Source organism: Meleagris gallopavo, chromosome 6 (genome assembly GCF_905368555.1).
Source record: "Meleagris gallopavo chromosome 6, MGAL_WU_HG_1.1, whole genome shotgun sequence".
Lineage (NCBI taxonomy): Eukaryota > Metazoa > Chordata > Aves > Galliformes > Phasianidae > Meleagris > Meleagris gallopavo.
Genome location: NC_139409.1, coordinates 14,325,953 through 14,346,248, shown reverse-complemented (window position 1 = coordinate 14,346,248; position 20,296 = coordinate 14,325,953). Strand labels below are relative to the sequence as shown.

Here is a 20,296-nt window from a genome sequence, read left to right as displayed (position 1 = left end):
CATACTTTAAAGCCTGAATGTGGAAAAACAATCCTGAATACTTGAATATTGACATTAAGTTTCAGCTGATAGCAAAACAAATTCAGACCATGCAGATTTATGTTCATGTTCCATTTGAAGAAATGACCCCAGGTATTATGGCAACAGGAAAACCTAACGGTGATTGGGGTGTGTGTGTCATTAAATGCGGTCTGGAGATACTGAAGGCTTTAATAAAGTCTAGTTTTCTCTGACAGTGTTGTTTGCCATCATGCTGATCAAAGTGCAGTGAAGAGGCTGATCTCAGCATGGTGTGACCAAAGAAGCCCTGGAAGAAGGAGCCATGTTCTCAAAGCTGATTTTTATGTGCATTTTTACAGTCGTCTCCCTTACACTTCTGCAGGCTGAAAACTTTTTATTAACTCAGTTGAAGTTCATCCTATTCTATCCAAGATAGACCTTTTTTCAACTACTCCTCTTTAGTATCTTCAGCGTTTGGAGTAGGTTCAGGCAGTAATGACCTCAGATTGTGTTCCAGAGCTGCTGTGACTTTGGGAACGTGACCCTGGTGCTCAGAGAAGTGGGCATGGAAGGAATCATGTCAGATGTTGTCCTGTGAGGTAAGGGATGAGGTGCATTGGTTTTATTTTAACTCATTGTGAAGTGGGAGAAGGTTGTGGAGGGGGATTGTAAGTGTATTACATGAAGTTGTAGGATTCTGCAACATAACTTTGTGTAAATGAATTATTATATAACAACAAAATACTATGTGAGATTTCAGCAAGCATGGACAGATTCAATACTTAAGGCAACTAATAGTTATTACAGTCAGCTTTATTATCACAACTGAGTTTCTATGATTCAAATCTAAGACTGGATAACACATTCAAAGGAATCACTTCCTGTATATCTTCTGTACTCACGCCTTTCCATTTTCAATCTGCTTCATTCCCTTTTTTTGTTTTCTTTTGTGAAGGGAAAAGAGGGATGGAGCAGTGGTGGAAGGGAAGCAATGTATCTTATTAATCTGATCTAGGTAGATTTTTCAGTAATGTCTTGTAAATGTTAATTCTTAATGATGGCTTCCTACTTCTCCTGAAAACACACCTTTTGGTTGCACAGTCTGTTGGAAATTTCACTTAAGTTTTGTGAAGGCGATTTGTAATGCTCCATTTAACTGGGAAGAGGGGGTAGCCAAAGGGGGAAACCAGTCTGGCTGCAAATTCCGTGTTGGATCTGTTTTGATAGCAAAGGTCAACGTGTACGTTTTCACTTCAAGAGTGTTTGGAACTTGTCTTTGCTAGACCTTTGGAAGAAGCAGTTTGTTAAGCTTCATTGCCTATTGAATGAGATTCTAGTGAGTGGTTAAATGCTTCTTATGTGAACTATGACTCTGTTATGACCTGTTTAAAACTAATTAACGTGACATGCTTACTGAAAACAACTTGCGAGTTTTGACTTTGAACAACAAAAAAAAAAAACTTCAGCAAAGACCGCACTGGTTCAGTTAGACTTTAGTCTATTTCAGAAATTGAGAGCAAATGAAAACAACAGAAAAAACCTCTGCATCAGAAGCGTAACACCAATATTCTCTACTTTCTTTTGTTACTTCATTCATCCTTTTCCCTCAGTTGTAGTCAGTCACAGTGGAAGGCTTTATGTTCTGCTATGGGAGGAATGGCAATAGCATATGTGAAGTTTCAGGGCAGAAGCACATACAGTGCTGCTTCCTAATTCATATCCAAATACAATTCTCATGCATAACCTACAGTCAGAAGGTCACTACTGGAAACAACTCAGTATTACATCAATGTTTTGTACTGCTGCGTTTATGATGTGATTTCTCTGAAAAGGGGTTAGTTAGTCATGCTTGCTCCGAAGCTGAGAGTCTGAGAGTTGTGCTTGACTGACTGAAACATATGATTAGAAGTATCCCCATTAAGTACTGAATAAGTATCCTATGGAAGTTCAGGAGACTTTGTACTTTTCAGAACATTTGGTGGATGGATCACGAATAAGACTTTCCCCTGTCCCCCAACCTTGTCATTATCAAAGAAGGTAGAAAAGAGGAGAAATACACATAAGACATCATATAATGCCACTGGTTAGAGTATACTGTCCTTCAGTTGAACAAAGATTATTCTAAAGATTATTCAAATATCATGTCTAGTGGTTAGAAGACATTTGATTTCAAGCAAGAAGTAAATGCAATGTTATTAGTAGACTTGAAGTCACAGATGGCACAGTTTGATTTATTATTTTGAATTACATATCAGCTTATTTCTTACAGTGATCAGTTTTACAAGCTGTGCATGAGTGGTATGGAAATTGATACCTGCAGTTTTTTTTATATAAATGGCACTATTTCTTTTTTACCTACCGAGAGTGTGAAAATTACTTGTAGGATCAAAATCCAGTGTGTCTAGAGTTGTCTTTTCCCATTAAAGTCTATTTAGGTCATAAAATTTATAATAGTTTCCAGTGAAGGTCCTATGGTTTTCCTAACTCATCTGTCTGAAATAGAGTATTAGAGTCCGTTCTGATCATTAGGGCAGCCTCTGCTTGTCAACTGTTCTATGTTCTGGAATGTGCAACTTGTACTGCCAAAAAGTAATCTGATTTTCTGTAGCTGGCTGGCAAAGTCTGAAGCCCCCGGAGCTGAAAATTTGAAAAACTGAGGGGCTGAACATAACAATTGAGTTATATCTCAGTATAACATTTGAAATGTTCTTCAAAGAATTGAGTGTAAGTTTGGAAAAAGTAAAGGTATTTTCTTGGTGATGGGTTCGAACATGCTTGTAGGAGTTTCCTTATGTTCATCTATTCAGGCTTTTTTTGCTTATTGCCCTCTTCCTTTTCCAAAGGAAAGGTTGGCAGTAAGATTTCTGCAGTGGGCATCTCCCTCCAGCTACCCACATTTGTAGTTGTAGCAGTACTTCCCAAAAGCCAATGAGGTTCATGCTTTCTTAGAAAATAGCTTGTATGTATTGGTTTTTTTTAGTGTTGTTGTAGAGCTAAGCTGTATCTTAATTAAGAGTGCTGCTTTTACCAGGCCAGCACTGAGCTGCAGCTGTCACTGTTACTGACTGCTATGCTGTGGTGTGACACTCCTGAACAACAGAAATACAGTTACCGGAGGTTCTTGCAGGCCTCTTCTTGAGTTTTCTATCTTCCAGTCTCTTTTGGATGATAGTGTTGCATTCTTTTTGCTGCACCTTTGCGTGTGTGTAGGTAGGGGTTTGGTGACTCCTCTGTGCCTTTTGGGAACTTCTGTGTTAGACACCAACAGCAGAGACAGCTGGCTGACTGCTCATGTGTTCCTCAGCAGGCAGATGGAGCAAAAAGCATGACAGTCTTTTTGGCACTGTTTCAGCTACACTTGCCCTCTGCACAAAGGACTTTTGTATTTTCCATTGCACTGAGGATCCTTGTATAGCAAAATAAATCATGCCAGGAAAATTAAGTATATGGGGTACTTGTACTCTTTGTGACTTCCTGCTGTCGTGGTCCTACTATGTTTGTGATTGACTTCATGCTGAATCTTTTGCTCTCTCCCAGGGAATATTGCTATGGCTCATCTTCGTCTTACAGCAAAACATGCGAGCTTTGGGGAGCCCAAAGCTCCAGAATCCTCAAGAGCTATGAACAAAACCATTCAAAGCATCCAAGGATTTGGGGGGAAGGGGTGGAGGAGGAAATTTATTTATAAGACTGAATATCAACACAGGGAGATAATCTTTGTTAGATACCAACCTGTTAGGTAGGTTAGCAGAACACGATAGCATGTAAATTTCTGAAGAAGGTTGTGGCTTTTTTTGCTCGTTTTATTTTTTTTCCTCTCCTGGTTCCACCGTCCTTTAAACTGTGAACATTTACCTTGTTTGCCTGACAATTTTAACCAAAGGTAGCTTATGGTAGTTTGTGTGTGCATGTTTATATTTTTTAATCACTTAAATCTGTGGCTTAGTTCCTAGGTATACAAGAAGTGGAGTGTTATGGGTGGGGGGGCTGGGGAGTGGGAAACAACAGAGGGGTAGGTAGAGAAGTCCCAGAATACTTCTGACGTTATGTGTGAATTAGGTACATGAGGCAATTTGTTAGATGTTATAAGCATTTTGGTGGATCTGCTGCATCCATTTTCTGTTGCAAACTTTAGAGGGACCACTGGCTGCCCACCTTGCTGAAAGTGTGCTGCTTCAGTGCAGGGATGCCTGAATGCTGGGCTGTATCCAGACCCACTTCTGCGCTTGCTGAGTTACGCTATTTCCTGAAGAAACAGACTTATTTAAAGCTTCATAGGAGGCCATGAATGAGGAATCCGGAAACAATTAAACTTTTATCTTTTTGTATGGTAACTACATCTTTCTCTTGGAATTCATCTAAATGAACTCGCTGGAGGAAGAATTTTAACTTAGGAACTTCTGGCTGGCTGGCGCAGACCACCACTTTCAAAGGACTCATGTTAATTTGTTTGTTTCTTTGTTTCTATCCAATTTTGTATTTTTCAGCAGAGGGAAACTGAACTGACCAACTGACATCTGAGGACTTTATATGTTATGCCTCTGTATGGACCTGCATGTGGTAGGGCTGTGTGAATCTGTCTAGGAAGGGCTGGTTTTGCTTTCATCCGCTTGTGCATTCCTCTGGGCTACTTGTAGTCATTTAGGCTGGCTGGGTTCTGGCTGCCTGTCATAAGCTCCTGAGGAAATGTTCCCATTGCTTGTTAGCCTCTGTTTTGGACAGAAACCATCTATACCTGAGTTGAGGTTTACAGTGGTTTACAGCACTATTTCAAATGCACTAAGCAGAGCGGCCCTTGCCTCTTGAGCAAGATACATGGATATGATACGTGATGGTAGTGGCCGTGTCTTAAGAAAATTTAAGTTACCTTTGTTCTCAGGCTGAAAGAAATAAGTTACCCTTTTGGTGTTAGAAAGGGTGATTCATACATTAGTTGTCATTGAAGAGTGAAAAATGCTATAGTTCAAGGAAGAAATATGCCATGGCCACAGTTTTGTAAAGGCAACAAATATAATACATAACCAAATCACATGGAGAACCTAAAGTAGGCTTTCTTCCTGTTTTATAATCCTGACTCGGGAGCTCAAGGATGAGCTTTCTTTTAACACAGTCATAACCAACCAATCTCTGAATAACCTTCATCTATGTGGTCAGAGAAATGAATGCCTATCTTGTATTACTCCCTCCAAGGATTTCACAAGGTGCAGAAGTTGAACTCAGTTAGGAAGTTAGGCTTTTTCTGGCTAACCACTTCAATATTCCCACACTGAATCTCACTATTGTTTCTTATAGTCATTTTCCCCTCTTTTTTACTTTCTTTTTTTTTTCCTGTCTCAGTGTGTGAGTGTGGGTAAAGGAGTTGCTGACAAAGTGAAACCAGTGACTGCTGTTAACCTTGCTGGCACTGTCTAATTTGAAGAAGTTAAAGGTTTGGTGTGTATCCTTTTCATAATAAACAGTCATGGTTTCCTCTCAAATTACATACTTGTTCTTCTTTGCTGTCCTGACAGAACAGTAGGAAGGAAAAAAATGATCTGACCTATTAAGCAAAAATAAACCTCATCCTCTGCTTCATATTTCTTAATACTTTTGAATCTTGTGATGTAACCGGATTCAGAGTAGTGCGGGTAAGTTTTGTGTCAACTCAATCAATGATTGGAGTCTTTCTCTTCAGAATAATTTTTCAGCAAAATGGTAGGGTTGCTTGATAGTGACCAAGGAGTGTTTTTTATTTTGCCTTCACCTTACACAGAGTAATTCCCAATTAACGTGCCTTCAGATACAACTCTATTGTAGTTATTTATGTGGTTCACAACTCTGAGTATTGCCAGCAACACCCAAAGTCCATACAGTAGGCAGCTGTTGGGCATTAGATCGCTGCAACTCATGTGTGCCTTCATGGCAATATGCTTTCTGCATTCAGCTGTCTAATTTTTAGGATATTACTGCTTTTGACTGCAGTGACTGTGATCTTTAAAGGTACCAAATAGGTAAATGTGGACTTGCTTCTAGTTTTGTTGGTACACAGAGATGGGTACTGGCTTCTTGCATCACAGTAGATGACTGAGGAAGTTCCATGCGGTCTGCTTAAGGTCAAATTTAAAGACTTCCCCAGAATTGCATGGAGTTCTTCTGAGGCTTGACCCAAAGGTTTAATTTAGTGCTAGCGTGTCTTTCTGCTAATGTGCATTTAGTATCATCGTTGATAGCTCACTGCTCTTGGCTATGGCAGTTGCTTTGTGGGTTATGACAGTAACTAGTACTGTGCAATTTTAAGAAACACGATGGAGCAAGTGGCTTTCTATGAAGTCCCTGAAACTTTTGAGCAGTGCTCATCTCCTGTTAACTTTTACAGTTTCTGGTGTCAAACACCTTTGAGGTAAATACAGGATTGGGAATTTAAAAATAGCTTTTGGTGCACTGTGTTTTCCAGGCTACCGCAATTCCTTCTCAGGGTATGGGTATCCCAGCCAGTGATTCAGAGCACGGTTGGATGTGTTACAACTTGAATCTGCTTAAGGAAGCATGTGTAAAAGGCAGTAGACTCCTCTGTGGTTGTAGAGAGAAAATGCTAGCTGCATACAGTAAATGTATGGTTAACTTCAATGGGAGCTGTCATAAATTGATGGGGAAATTGAAGCATGCAGTTGCTGGTTTAAAGATGGTGATGGACTGGGTCCATTGCAAGCATTCCCTCTAGCAGAGCCATTTTAAAATTTGATTATAATTATTTTTAGCTCTTTGCCAAGACTGCTCTTAATTCATTTTGTTGACCTAAATAAAACAAAGGCTAAAGCAGTTGAGGAAAGTTTTTACCAAATGAAATGCAAGAAACACAAAGTAGGAATTTGAACAATAGCTTTTACCAGTATCAAATCCAGCTGTGACATGGTAGATGTGTGCTGCTACAAGCATGTGAGCTAGCAGGGCTCACATCAGCTACCTGCAGCTTCAGAAGAGAAGCTGAGGAACTTACGTTCATGTTCGAGTAAACCCAGAGGTGGAGGGCATTTCTGAAAGTTTTGTTGATGTCTTAAAGAAGTACTGTGAAACTCCAGAGTAATGTTCTTGATGGAGAAGATCAGTGTGTTGCAGACCTAACCAGAAGTGGTTCCATTAGTAACTGTAGGGCCGTGGTTCTAATTTAAATTCAGTTTTTAGTAGCAAAAGAATACTTTATGATAGTACAAGTTGTAGAAGTTCCTGAATGAAATAAATTTGACTTGGAATGGCAATTTTTATCAGTATAATTAAGGTTTTTATAGTACTAATATATCTAAATTGCACCTGTCAGTCTTTTCAACTAGACCTTAGCAAGACCACTTCCAGAAATGCTCTGGTTTGAGCAATGTGATAATGGGCAACTGCAGAAACGTGTGAACATTCGTGTATCTGTTTGTATTGTAACCTTCTCACACTGTGCAGGACAACAAATAATGACAGCATACTCAAACTACTGAAATAATACTGAACAAATGTAGGTACTTGTACTTACAGCTCTATAGCTGCTAGGCTTGATAGTGCATGTGAAGGTCATTAAAAGCTGAGCAGTGGAGTACTTCTGAAAGTTGAAGGAATAATCAGCTTATGCGAGTTCTTCGAGCCTCGTAGTTTGTCAAGTTTTCAAGTACCATAGTAAGGCACTTCAGTAGGTGAAAGAAGCACTCCTCCACAGTGGACTGTGCAGTCTGATGGCAGAACTGTGCTCATGTGCTGTGCTGCTCGCACCAGTACCAGTGGAGATCCCCTGCACTGCTGCATCTTCCAGCTCCTGTGTGTCCTTCAGACTCTTGCTCATGGCAGCAGTCTTCAAGGAAGCTTCATGGTTAATTCATGGCTTAGTATGATTTTCTGTTAGCGGAAGTTGCTGTAGTGCTTGGGAGTCTGCTTTTGAAATTCCAGGTGAAAGGAAACCCAAGGAGCAGCAGGCTGTTAAGAGAAGGGGCATGCACTTGGTTGCCTGTGTAGGATGGAGTGGAGCCATGTGGCTGGCCGTGTGTGCCCTTGTTCTGGGAGCGTATGGGGGCTTCAGCACCAGTTACACCAGTCTGTCCTAACATACTGGAAGATCCCTGTCAATCTACTGGGAAGACTGGCCTGCTATTAAAACTGCATTCTGTATTTCTTACAGTATTCCTCAAGGAAAATTCAAAGCAGGAGGGGCCTGACTTGAAGCCATATTGATGAGGCTGCAATTCTATTGTAGGGATTCTGTTAAAAGAAAGACCTCCCAGCAATACTAAAGCAGCTCTTGCTGTCCTTGCTTCCTTTCAGTGGTCCAAGACCATGAAGATCAGCCCCTGTAGCTGAAAATACTGTGATGCCATTAGACCTTTGCTGACCAAGGTGTGTGTGTTTTACTCCAAACTGGAAGTGAGAGAAATCTCCGACTCGGTGTGTAGAAGTGTAACACCATAGGTGATCCATCTCTCCTAATTTAGATGAAATTGGTATGAGAGGGTAGAATGAAGATTGATAAATAAAATAGGATATTGGACTTCAGACTGGTGTTTGACTTTTTTTTTTAACTGCAACCCAACTATAACGTCAGTGTTTTGTTTTGAAAATGGTAATGGTGTTTCCATAAAACTGATTGTGGATGCTGTGTAAAAATCCCTTCACATGAGTTAATATTTGTCCAAACACCACCTGTGATGTTTCTCTTGGTATGGGTGTCTATGCATATTTAACCTGATATGCCCATTTGTGTATTTAGTTAATATCTTGATGGCTGTTTCCAAGTTGCCTTCACGGAGGCACTAGGAATTAAAGTTATAGGAGATGACCCTTCCAAAATTAATCTTCTCAGAATAGAATTTTGATCTTGAAGTAGTAATGTTCATTGCTATCTAACTTTATTCACCAAAGCTAAATATACAGTGTTTGGGGAGGCTGCTAATGTTTGAGGGGAGTATTTCTTATAGGGTTATTCATGTAATGTTTGCTTTCTCTCAGTGTTTGTCGGAAATCTTTTGACTTTAAGTAACCTACACTTGTATCTGTAACCATTTAGCTTTTTTTCCTGTGTTGCCTTGAAAAGTGCCGCACTTTAGTGTCACTTTGCAGTTCTGAGCACGTTTAGGAGAACTGTCTCTTTCCTGCCTACTTCAGGAATTCTCTTAAAGAGACAGCCCTCCTTGCAGAGGGAAGTGCACAACTATACATATTCATAGCAGATAGTGGTTGCAAATCAGGTCCCTGAAGAACGTATCACCAGCTGCAAAAGGTGTTTGTATTTTAGGGCAGAAGACAGAAGCTCAGAGCAGCACATGCTTCGCTACCTCAGTATCCTTCCTGAGCTCTTATGCCTGCTATATACAAGCAAGAGGCAAGTGTCCTTGCACTTCTCTTACCTGAATGGTGAAATTAGGTAAGGCTAAAATTACTTGAAACAATATTAAAAAAAAAAAAGTATGGCTTTTATGACTGTAACAGACTATATCTTAAATTTTATGTGGATTGCTTTATTTTCCGTGGGGCTTATTGTTCAGGTGATAAAGCACAACCTGAGGCAAATATTTCAACTGCACAAGCATTTCATATAATAGTTTGCCCCATGTCTTCTGAAATTACTCCTTCTGAATTTGGGTTTTGATGAGTGGTTTTCTTCTCACCAGTTTGTCACTCTCCTTCATTAGTCTTCAGTTATCTCTGTTGTAGTCCTTCCTCAAATGTATGCCCGTGCTTCTTTCAAATTTCTGTTCACCTGCAACGTTTTCAGTTCATGTATCTCTGATGAGCAGCTGCCCCAAACAGATTTTTAGAAGAACACTTAAGAGGTAAGCTTAAAGAAGCAGAAGTGCTTACAGTTAAATAGTTTAGCTCAGAATGAAGAAGGAAACTGAAAGAAAGCAAGGACAGGTGGCACGTGTTCTGATTTTTCTAGCTTCCCATTCTTCCTGTTAAGGGACACAAACAGTTTATCTAATGTAAGAGTTAATGCAGAGTTAATTGCTGAATGCTTTTTTCCTCCTCTGCCTGTTACCAGTGCAAACCCATAGTGCATGAAGCTGCTGGGCCAAGTGAAAGCACTGTCTTTCATTTCCACAAACATCTTCCTTTATGGCACGCAGTTGCATACAACAGCTATTCCTCTGAGCTTGTGGTACAGGTGTGAATGAGTGATTTTTAGTCTGTACTGTCCATGTTTGCTGTTTGGTAGTATGAGGAGATAGAAATAAAATCCTTTCAGACTGAGTAGTACGTGTGAGTGTAAGCTCACAGCCCTTGCCCTATCCTCCAGTTCCTTTTTTGCTTCTCCCTCTCAGTGGGTAGAGCAGCAGCAGGGAGGAGGAAGCTGGACGTGCCTCTGTTTAACCAGTTACAGAATGTCCTCGCTAACTATTTAAAGAGGCTGTACTCTTGTTAGGCTCATGCAGGCGTTGGTGCTGATGGAAACTGCTGCATCACGCTTCCCGCCCCGCACTGCCTGCGGCAGCAGTCCAGGGCTTTTGCTGTGTAATGGCTGCTGCTGCTGCAGGACTTCCCCAGGACCAGGTTGCTGCAGAACTGGTGGCTGCTGGCTGGGAATGGAGCAAAAAGGCAGTTTGAATACATGCTATTCTGGATTATCTGAAATTCACACTGCCAGTCATATGTAATGAATCTCAGAAAGCCTGTTTATTTTTAGTTAAACTTGTTAATAACTTGTTTGTAGCAGATCCCTCATCCTATGGAACAGGTGGGGAGGCTTTTATTGCTCTTGTCTGGTATATAGAATTATTTAAAATGTGTAAATTTGCAGAAAGCAAGCTATGTTCTAACATCACTGTTAATAAGGAAACAATTTTATATTGTGCTTCTGTGGCTTATAGTTGAAAATACCTGATGGTAATAAACAAGAATATTTGGCTGAAGTTTTGTACACTAAGTAAAGCGTCTCTATAATGCTATTGTCATACCGAGGTTAGAAAGCATGCAGAAATAAAGCTGTTCCAAGTCCAGAGCAGTGATGGCATTAATTCCTATTACTCTACTCAGCAGAACAACAATAAACCCTGCCAATCCCTCTGCTTGGGAGGGACAGGAGGGTGGGGAGGAATGTCAGCCTGTGAGCATATCTTTCCAGTCCTGTTTGTTATATTTATTCAGCCTGCTAAGAAATGCAAAGTGAGTCCATAGGAAAGAGAAATAGGTTGCTTTTGTTGCTTTGTGCTACTATGTAATGTTAAGTTACTCAGAAGCAGGCCAGCAAGCTAACTTTTGTGTTTTATGGTCCTGAAGACTCTTTGTATTGAATATTGAACGCTTAAACCAAACAGCTGCATCTAAAGCTCTAATCCCACCTCAGCATTGGTTTCATGGCCTCTCCTTTTTGCCCAGATAGCAGCCTTCGTTGGTAACCTGACAACTTTCTAAAAAGATTAGAACCAGGGTTGGTGCAGGTTAAAAGCTCTCGGTGACTTGGCTAGGGAGGACAATCTGAAAAAGAACAGGGTGGTCGTTATGATATGCCCCCAACTTCTTCTTCCTTTTGACTCCTTCTGTCTGCGTCTTCTGACCACAGATGGATTTCTCTGCACTGGGGACAGCATGGCAGCAGCAGCACACTGGTTAGTGAGGACGGACCTGCCTTGTCTGCTGCTGCCATACGAATAGCAGGCAGTGCATCTCGCTGGGAGCAGTAAGTGCTCAGTGAGCTAAGCGTGCAGCCAGGAGTGTTTGTTCCAGAAGCAATCGAGGAGGAGCAGTGCCCCGCCTCCCCGCAAGTTCTGCTTTGCAGGGTGTGTAACTCAAGCGTAACCAGCGCGTCCTCATCTCCTACGTCTCTACTGCTAAGCTGCAAGCCTGCAGTTTTGGATCGTAGTGCAAGGTGTTATTCTTGCCTTCCTCACAAAGCGATTTGTGACCAAGGGCCGCATGCTTTTTCCAGTCACATAATTCACCAAATGTAGGCAGGTGTACACGCTCATTCACACTCTCGTAAGAAGTGCACAGTATTTCAAAGAAACCTCCAAGTGAAGCTATTGCGAACTGAGACTCCAGGAGACTGTTTTCTGTCTTAGAGAGCAAAAAACCTAAGTAGGGAGTGCATAGATAGAGCGGTGTTACTGAACGTGAGATATTTCTAAAGTTCATACACAAATGTAATAAATAGCAATACCAGCAGGATTACGTGTGCCACTGGAACTGAGCAGTGTGGGAGGGTGTGTGCTCCTGTGTGCATCATGTTGCTTTGCTGAGAAGGGCTCTGCTGGTTCCTGGATTGGCTTCTGAGGGGCCAGTCATGCCACCTGTCAGTCAGTGCAGGGCTTTCTGCTGCAAACTGCCAGTGTAATTTTTCTTGATTTTTTCCATTTGTTTGCTTCGCTTGTGATATTTCGTAAGGGAATATCAGTTTTCCCTGAAAATGATTTCATAACACAGCTGTCCAAAAAGGAGCAGCAAAGCAGTTGTTTTTTGCCGTCTCTCTGTGGCTGAGGTCCCTGTGAATGAGGTTTGTGTGTACCCTGGGGGCTGTTCAGTGCACAGCTTCTTTGCCCCGGGTCTGTGTGCATCTCATTGGCGTGAGTTGAAATCGTGCTGTGCTGCTTGCAGGCCTTCCTGCAGCTGTTGGCAGCTCCGTGCTCTAAGAACCAGAGTACACCAGGACTTTCAGAAGTGGGAGCTAGAAGCAACAAAGTGCAGGTCTTGAATCTTTATGCTCAGTGGTGTTTTTGGTATTTTGAACTAAGAACAGCTTTAGACTGAGAAGTCTGTTAACAGTGCCAAAATTATCAGTTTGGCCGTGTTTAGCTTCAGTGTTAATGCTCTTGCAACTGTCTAGACTTAGGCATCATAAATCAATAGAATCTCACCTGTTCCTTTCTGGAAGAAACATGCCAGGAGGCTTCCAGCTGTGCTGGGTAGCAGGTACAGGAGGAGTCATGCTTTTGAAAGTGCTCCCTGCCATCAGCTGCCTGCGGGGAGCAGGACTGGCAGCAGGGTTCTGGCAGGGTGTGCAGGGAGGTACCAAACCCCTGCTTTACCACTTGTTCTGAGAGAGACGCTGCATGGATTTTTACTTACTATTTTAAGCTCTCCTGCATATACATATTCCATACAGAGTTCCTTCTGGCATTGTACAGAGAAAGCAATACTTAGTGTTTTCTGTTCTTTTTGTGATAGGAAAATTACTGAGGGATAGGCTTATGTGAAGGGATAGCATTTGGGGGTGTAATTTAGAAGGTAGTGCTTTACTAGTCTTTTAACTCTATAATGAGCATCTTCACATTCTAAGTTGTGCTACCCTAATTTCTACTTTAATCCCTAGGTAAATCTTTCAGCTTCATTATGAATTTTCTTACAGGTGTAAATTAACGACAGTGAACTTGATGGAGGCAGTAATACCTGACACAGAGCTTGGGAAGAAGAAATAAAACTGGGATAGACACTAAGCAGTGCTGCTTGCTGTCTAAGAACAGCTGAAGCGTAACACTGTTTCTTTGCTTGTTCCACTGTAAGGGAAGATGTTGTTCTCCCTCCTGTTGATCAGACCATCTTGTCCAATGCGGGTGTGATGTAAGGGCATGCAGACAGTCATCTCTGTGTGGATGGGAGCTTCAGCTGCAGAAGTGTGGCAGGAACTTCCTCTGCTGAATCACTGCTGACTCTGGGTGTCTGCTTTCAGGTATCCCAGCAGGAGATGTGGAAGTCCTATACAGCAAAGAGCTAGGCCACGTTAATTTACTGTGAAGTACTCAGGCTGTCCAGGCAGCAAACTCCTACTTATTTTCTGCTCCTTCAGAATACAGTTTTGAAGACTTTTCTAAAAATACTGCTTTTCAAGACATGCAGACTTCTCTGTAGTAGAAGATTTTTTTTTAATGCATCTTCTTGAATATGTTGATATATACTTTCTTGTACTTGCGAAGTTCGAAGCCATTTCTTAGCTACAGGGAGAACTTGGCAATGCGTTTGAAAGAGTTTTATACTCATATCCTTTGTGAGTACTGTAGGCACACTAAAGATTAAAACCAAAATATCTCCCACATCAGTTCTTAAGTAGAGGGGATTTCTGTAAACAGTTTTTTGACCTTTAAAAGGTGTGGTCTTAGCTGTGCTAACGATTGATTGTGGAGATGAGTATGGGCCATGGGGAGAGAGCGTATCTCCGTGGGCAGGGCTGTGGCACTGTTAACATCCTGCTCACATGCAGAGGAAGGATTTGGGTCCTTGTTGTTAGTCAACAGCTTGCTGGGACGTTATTATTCTAAATGCTGTCTGGCATGTGTTCAGATTTTCTTTTAATTTGCTTTAGCACAAGTTATGTTTATTGTTCTGAGGTACTTCAAAAATAAAAAAAAATTCTGCTCTGATTCTAAAGGAAGTTTTAAGCTGTTTCCAAGAGTGACTGTATGGAACTGTTTTGTCTTGACCTATTTACAGGATTGTATAGAAATACATACGCAAGTGTTTCCTCAGCCTATGTGAACTTTGCCACTGTACGTGCTTGTATCTGTCCTAGAGCTGCTTTCTGTGAACGTCACTCTGCGTCTTCTGTCTTTCTCTTGTTGGTCCATCTCACTGTGTGCTGAGTGAACTCTTTGATGTTTGGGTTGCTCTGAAAATAATGCCTCCTATTTCCTTGTGTTGCCACATGGTGTCAGAGGTGGATGTTGCTGGTATGGCAGTAGAGGTGGAACCTTCCCACCAACATTCCATTACATTTTGTTCCCCCTCTGCTGTCATCTGTCACACAGTGGTCTGACAAAGTGGACTCTGACATGACAGTGTGTGTAAAGCAAAGGTGTGTCATTGAATTCCTCCAGGTGAAAAAATTGCGCTCACTGATGTTCATCAGCACTTCCTGAACACGGATGGAGACCAAGCAGTGGAGGTGAGCACAGTGAGGCAGTGGGTGATATGTTTCAGCAGTGGTGACAGTGGGTCACTTCTGCTGGTGCAGATTTTGACAAGCATGGCATACAGGCTCTTGTTCATTGGTGGTGAAATTGCTTATCTTATGGTGGTGACTGTGTTTAAAAAAAAAAAAAATAATAATAATAATAATAAAATGTTTTATAGCTGAAAATTTGCTCTATTAAATAGTGTGATTGTAGTCTTTGTATCTGCTGTAGTTTCCATGGAAATAAATAAGAAGCATTATTTTTGGAGCAACCAACTTATATATATTAAAAAAAAAAAATAAATAAAAGCCGTCTAAGTCCTTCAGCTTCTTGGGAACATGCCTGCTGTTGTTTGTATAATGCAGCTTTGGGAGCAAGGCTCTTGAGGCCATTACCCAGTACCTCACAGAGTGACACGCAGGGCTTCCACTGTCACAAGCAGTAAGTCCTATGCTATAGGTGTCACAGGTGATGGCTCTATGCTTTCTCTGAATTTCTATAACACTTATAAAGATTGCAGTTGAGGGTTCTGCACCTAAAACCCTGCAGACAGTTTGCTTTAAAATACTTTGCATATTCTCTTTTCCTATGAATTGTTGCTTGCTATGTGTTATAGACACCAAACATAGAATCTTGTAGAATGAAAAAATATTTTTGCATGCACATTGTACTTAGCTTTTAATAGTCACATACCTATGTGGAGTTAGAGTAGATTTTATTCTAATTAAATGCTGTCCTACATTTTTATTATTAAAGACAAGTAAAGTATTTGGGTACGTGTTACACTTCAGTCTGTTTCAGTGACCTACATCCTTCCTTCATGCACACTTCTGCAGAAACTGCAGGAACTTAAATAAGGCAGTTCAAAGAAAATTAGAAAGGTCAAACAAAAAGGAGCGTATCAGACATCGTAGGTAAAGAATGCTGGCTCATTGAAAATCCCATTAGGCATTTGTGAAGGTGTAGATATCACTGTAGCACATAAATGGTTTTTAGTCCTCTTAGCCAAAAGCATTTCTTCTTAAAGAATTATTTACTTTTCCTATTCTTTCTTCTTCCTTCCGTTCCCTTTCTAATGCTGCTCCAAATGTCTGGGTGCAAAATAGTTTTCTATTATTAACTTATTTTTTAAACCTTGATAAAAAAACATCATTAAAAATGCAGTTACTAGTTGAAATTCTAGCAAAAGATCTTATTGTTCCTTACATGCAAGCTGCAGGGAAAAACCCCACAAAACAGGATCTACACAATCATTCTTTCTTCTTTTCCTTCTCTTCGTTCAAATTCAGCAAAAACAAATCCTGAGAGTGATCAACTTCACTTTTAACTGCATTGTTTTTATTTCCTTCTTGCTTTCAGATTAAAGGTGAAAAGTAACTTTGCACTGTTATGGTATAGTGATGGCTTCCAAGTATTTAATTAGGAATCAACAGCATTCAGGAAACTGTTGTCTAAGGGTCTAGATGTTCATGGCAGTAAGTATTACTAAATACGACTTATTTATGGATGTAAATAGGTATCGAAATGTATTATAGTAGTAAAGCTATTGCAAAGTTGGGGCATATATTGCAAGCATGTTCTGGTACGATAATGCAATTATATGGTTAGGAAATGAAAATCAAATGTACATGTGGAGGAAGAATAGGTAACAAATTTATGTTTAAGAAATTTACCACATCAATAGTTTGTGAATTTTTGGAGCTGTGTTTGAAGACTGCATTGTAAACTTGAATAAAGATGAGTCTACCTGTAAAATGAAGAAAATAAATAAACTAAAAGAAATAACTCTTTATAAAGGTATGAAGAAAAAGCCATTAGTTGCCAGATCCTTCAAAAGCAAATGTACTCTTAAAACAAACTTGATAAACGTCAGGCAGCCTCAGAACATTTTTTTATCCTCTCTAAAGCTACACTCTGATTTCTGTGGCTGGAGAGCATCCGTAGTTTCTGCTGAAGTTGATGTAGCTACCAGTGTTTATCATCAAGCACGACTGGCTTCCTTATTTAATAACTTAGCTGCAAGTCTACAGGAGTCGTCTTTTAACCAGTATGAAATTTAGAAATGCCCTAATTGAAAACACACACTTCAGAAAGGGGGGGGAAGGAGGGAAGTAGTGTGATTTGGCAGAATTAAGGCCACTTGAAAGATCTAATCTAATAATGTTCTGCTAACCTTTTCACTAGATAATGAAGAAAACAATTTTCTTCACTTGGAAATCATATTACTGTTTTTGGTATGATAAACGTTTCCGGCTCCTAATATGGGACTGCTGAATACTGGTAGTTCTGATGAGGTATAAGGAGGTTAGTGAATACAGAAATTTCCTCCTTATTTATATGTTTGTACGGCTCTTGAAAATTACTTCTCTTTCAGAGTTCAGCACAGTATTCAGGCCTTTGTGATCCACATCACATACTTAAAAAGGTGATATTCAGAGTTTCCTTGATTTAACGATATCTTTTTTAAATGAACACAAATACTTTATTATACTACTTTAGAGTATATGGCTCTGAAATTTAAATGTAAATAGCTTTAATTTTAGCGTCTATTTGACTTAAAATTGCTTTGATTTGGGTGAGTTGTTTCTTGTTGTATTTTTTTTTAATATAAATACTCCCTTCAAATTTTACCGCAGAGCTTGAAGAAACCAAAGAAAATAAATGCTTGAGTAACAAAATCTGAAGACAGAGTTATTTGGAAATTATGGTTATTAATTTCTTTAATAAAAATTGGCAGGCTTATTTCAGTTTTAATCTGTGAGTGCTGTTGAGACACCTACAAGTACTTCTTGTTTTATGACTGAGGCTGTCACAAAGAGTTTTTGTTTAATATAGCTGTCAGCTGTCCCTAAAGAATATCTTTTATGTGTACATGGAAGGCTCACGTGTGTAACTTCTGAAACGAAGGCTAGCTATAGTTGCCTATCTTGGTAGGAGACGTGATTTTAAAGGAAATCAAATAAGTCGATCAAAACATCGGAGTTTCTCCATTCTTACGTTTTCAGTGCTTTTGTTAAGAGTAAATTCCTAACACCCAAATTCAATTTGCTTTTGGAAGGAATGTTTAAACATCATTGTGATCTCAAAGAGAAAAATCTTTCAGCAGTCTTATTCTAGCATAGTGTGGGGAGGAATTACTGCTTATTTAATTAGGTACTTGCAGCAGAGAAAGCATACTTGTAAGCTGCGGAAGTGTGTAAATAAAGCAGTGATTGCTGAAGGGGGTGCTGGAGCTTTCTGTGCAGGCTGCTATCTGACGTGCAATTGTAACTGTATGCACAAATCACTGGCACCATTGAACTTTGTTGTCCCTTCAAGGTCACAATAAAATCATTTGCCCATAGAGATTTTATATCTGTACTATGCATAAATACAATTTGAATGCTCTAAAACTACCTTACTTAAATTACAGTATTTCTGGAATCTAACGGTCTTGCAGACATCCAATCCTTTTTCTAGAGAAGGCAGCGGTAAGTTGGTACAAGAAGTTGTCGATATTCCTGTACCCGTCTGATGCTTTCAACGTTAGGCTGCAGTAAGCACCATAGGCCAGTTTGCTGGGGGGCTGCGGGGAGAACAGGCTTGTCCTGAGCAGTGTGCTGAACTGGAGTTAGTATTTTAAGTGCTGCTATTGAAGATCTTCTCCAGCAGTGGTCACACTGAGCTCCAGTCCTGCAGAGGTTCTAAAACTGTAGAACAAATCCTTTTTACTGTGTTAAAGTCTTCCCCAAAGGAGAAATCTGTAAGGATATTCCTTAAATACCATACAGAATTAAAAGAGCCATAAGTGGGGTGCGTTTTCTGAGCCTCAGAATCTTCATGTGACCTGCAAGTGCTTGACTTCTGTGAAAGACTAAAACACAGGTGTACCTGATTAGGTGGTGCAATAAATGGAAGTACAGGAACAGAAACATCCCCTTCTTTGATAAAGTTGAAATGGTGCCCAGGGTAGGGAGTAGAAAGAATCTTAGGTTCTGGCAAGCATGCTTTAAAAGCTCAGGAGATGAAGCAAAAAAAAAAAAAAAATACTGGGGAACAATTTGCAAGGTATGTGAAAATTAAGTAAAAAATGGAAACTAACAATACGGTGGTTCTTAATACATGGATAAAAAAAAATGGGTACCTGTCTCATCTTTAAAGTACTAAAATCTAGCAAGAAGAAAACCCATTTCTCCATGGCTCTGCTAAGAAATGAAGGAACAGAAGCAGGTGCTCTAGCAGCTGCATCAAGAAAATAAATGTAGAAATTCTGTTAAAAATAGTTTTATCTTCTTATAGGTTAGGTACTGTTTTAAGCAAGATGTGTAGGAAAAGCAGAACTGTAGTTTAAAAAAGATGGAGTGTGAATCTGAAAAGTTAAAATGCCGAACAGATACAGAAAAGCAGAATGAAGAATGGGGAGTTAGACCCAAGTGAAATTGCACTTTCGGCAATTTTCTTCTTGTTTTAATTTTTGAAACTAGATATTAGTGCTTTCTACTAGTTGAATTTGAGATCAAGTATGTAAAATGCATTTTTCTTGAGTATAAAATTGGCTGATGTGAAATGTGTAACTGCTGCCAGCAGAAGGAAAAATTCTGTAAGCGCAGAAAGCGAGAACTGCAGAGAAAAGGGACCTGGAGTGAAATGTGGTAGAAATTCTATTAGGAAAACTTCTGGCTTGTTATAGAGTCTCAATTTATGTTTTAAGCATATATTTAGGTAAATGATTGTGATTAGTCTCCATCTCCACGAAATGGGTACAGTAATGCATTGAGAGTAAAACAAACTTGCAGAGAGGGCACCAGGAGAAGGTTTTTATACTTCACTATGTATTGAATGGTCATTATTTTCCAAGTCACGTGAAGAGAAAACACCAACAACTTTTTATTAAGTTGATATTCAGCATAATCTACTTTTAAAAGAGCATGATATTAAAAAAAAAAATGTGATGTTAAAAAAAAAAAAGCAGAATGGGAAAGAGCAATAAAAGGAAAAAATGAGCATCTGAGAAGAAAAAAAAAAACCTGGGGTTTAGTTGCTATACACAGTTGCTGCTTCGCAGAATTACTTCTCTTATAAGAAGAGCCAAAAGAACAGATTAATTCACTGTCAAATCATATTTTCCTCTGGAGACTGCACATACCATCTGAAATGGGAACAGTGGATTTGTAGCAACTCTTCGTATGAACCAAAGAGTACTGCAGACTCCAGAGAGTCCATCTAGTTCCCATAAAATCTATTTTCTTCCAGTCTGGTAAGAGGCTTACTTTTCCTCAGTGTTCGCTTTTCTGATAACTTTATACAAGATGACTATTATTAAATATATTCTTTGCTTGGCCTTCAGATGGGAAAGGAAATTTAAATGACGCCCACCCACTGAAACTGTGCTCTGGAAGTTGGATTCCAGTCTGTCTTTGGATTTCTTTTTTATGCTAGTTCAAGACCAGGCTTTGCCAGTACTGTTCAAAGAATGCATGAACTTGTCA

General features: G+C 39.9%; 1 protein-coding gene across 4 annotated transcripts in view; it reads left to right on the top strand.

Annotated features, from left to right (window-relative positions):
• Window positions 1–20,296, top strand: part of ZEB1 (zinc finger E-box binding homeobox 1) — a 105,659-nt gene that overhangs the window by 32,282 nt on the left and 53,081 nt on the right. The window contains exon 1 of one of the 4 annotated variants that reach the window (XM_085227124.1): window positions 9,343–9,370. The exons of the other annotated variants lie outside the window; for them this stretch is intronic. Within the exon in view, the coding sequence (XP_085083250.1) occupies window positions 9,358–9,370 (13 nt within the window). The 5' untranslated portion in view covers window positions 9,343–9,357. Of the gene's footprint in view, window positions 1–9,342; window positions 9,371–20,296 lie in introns of those variants that run through there. 4 annotated transcript variants of the gene reach the window in all.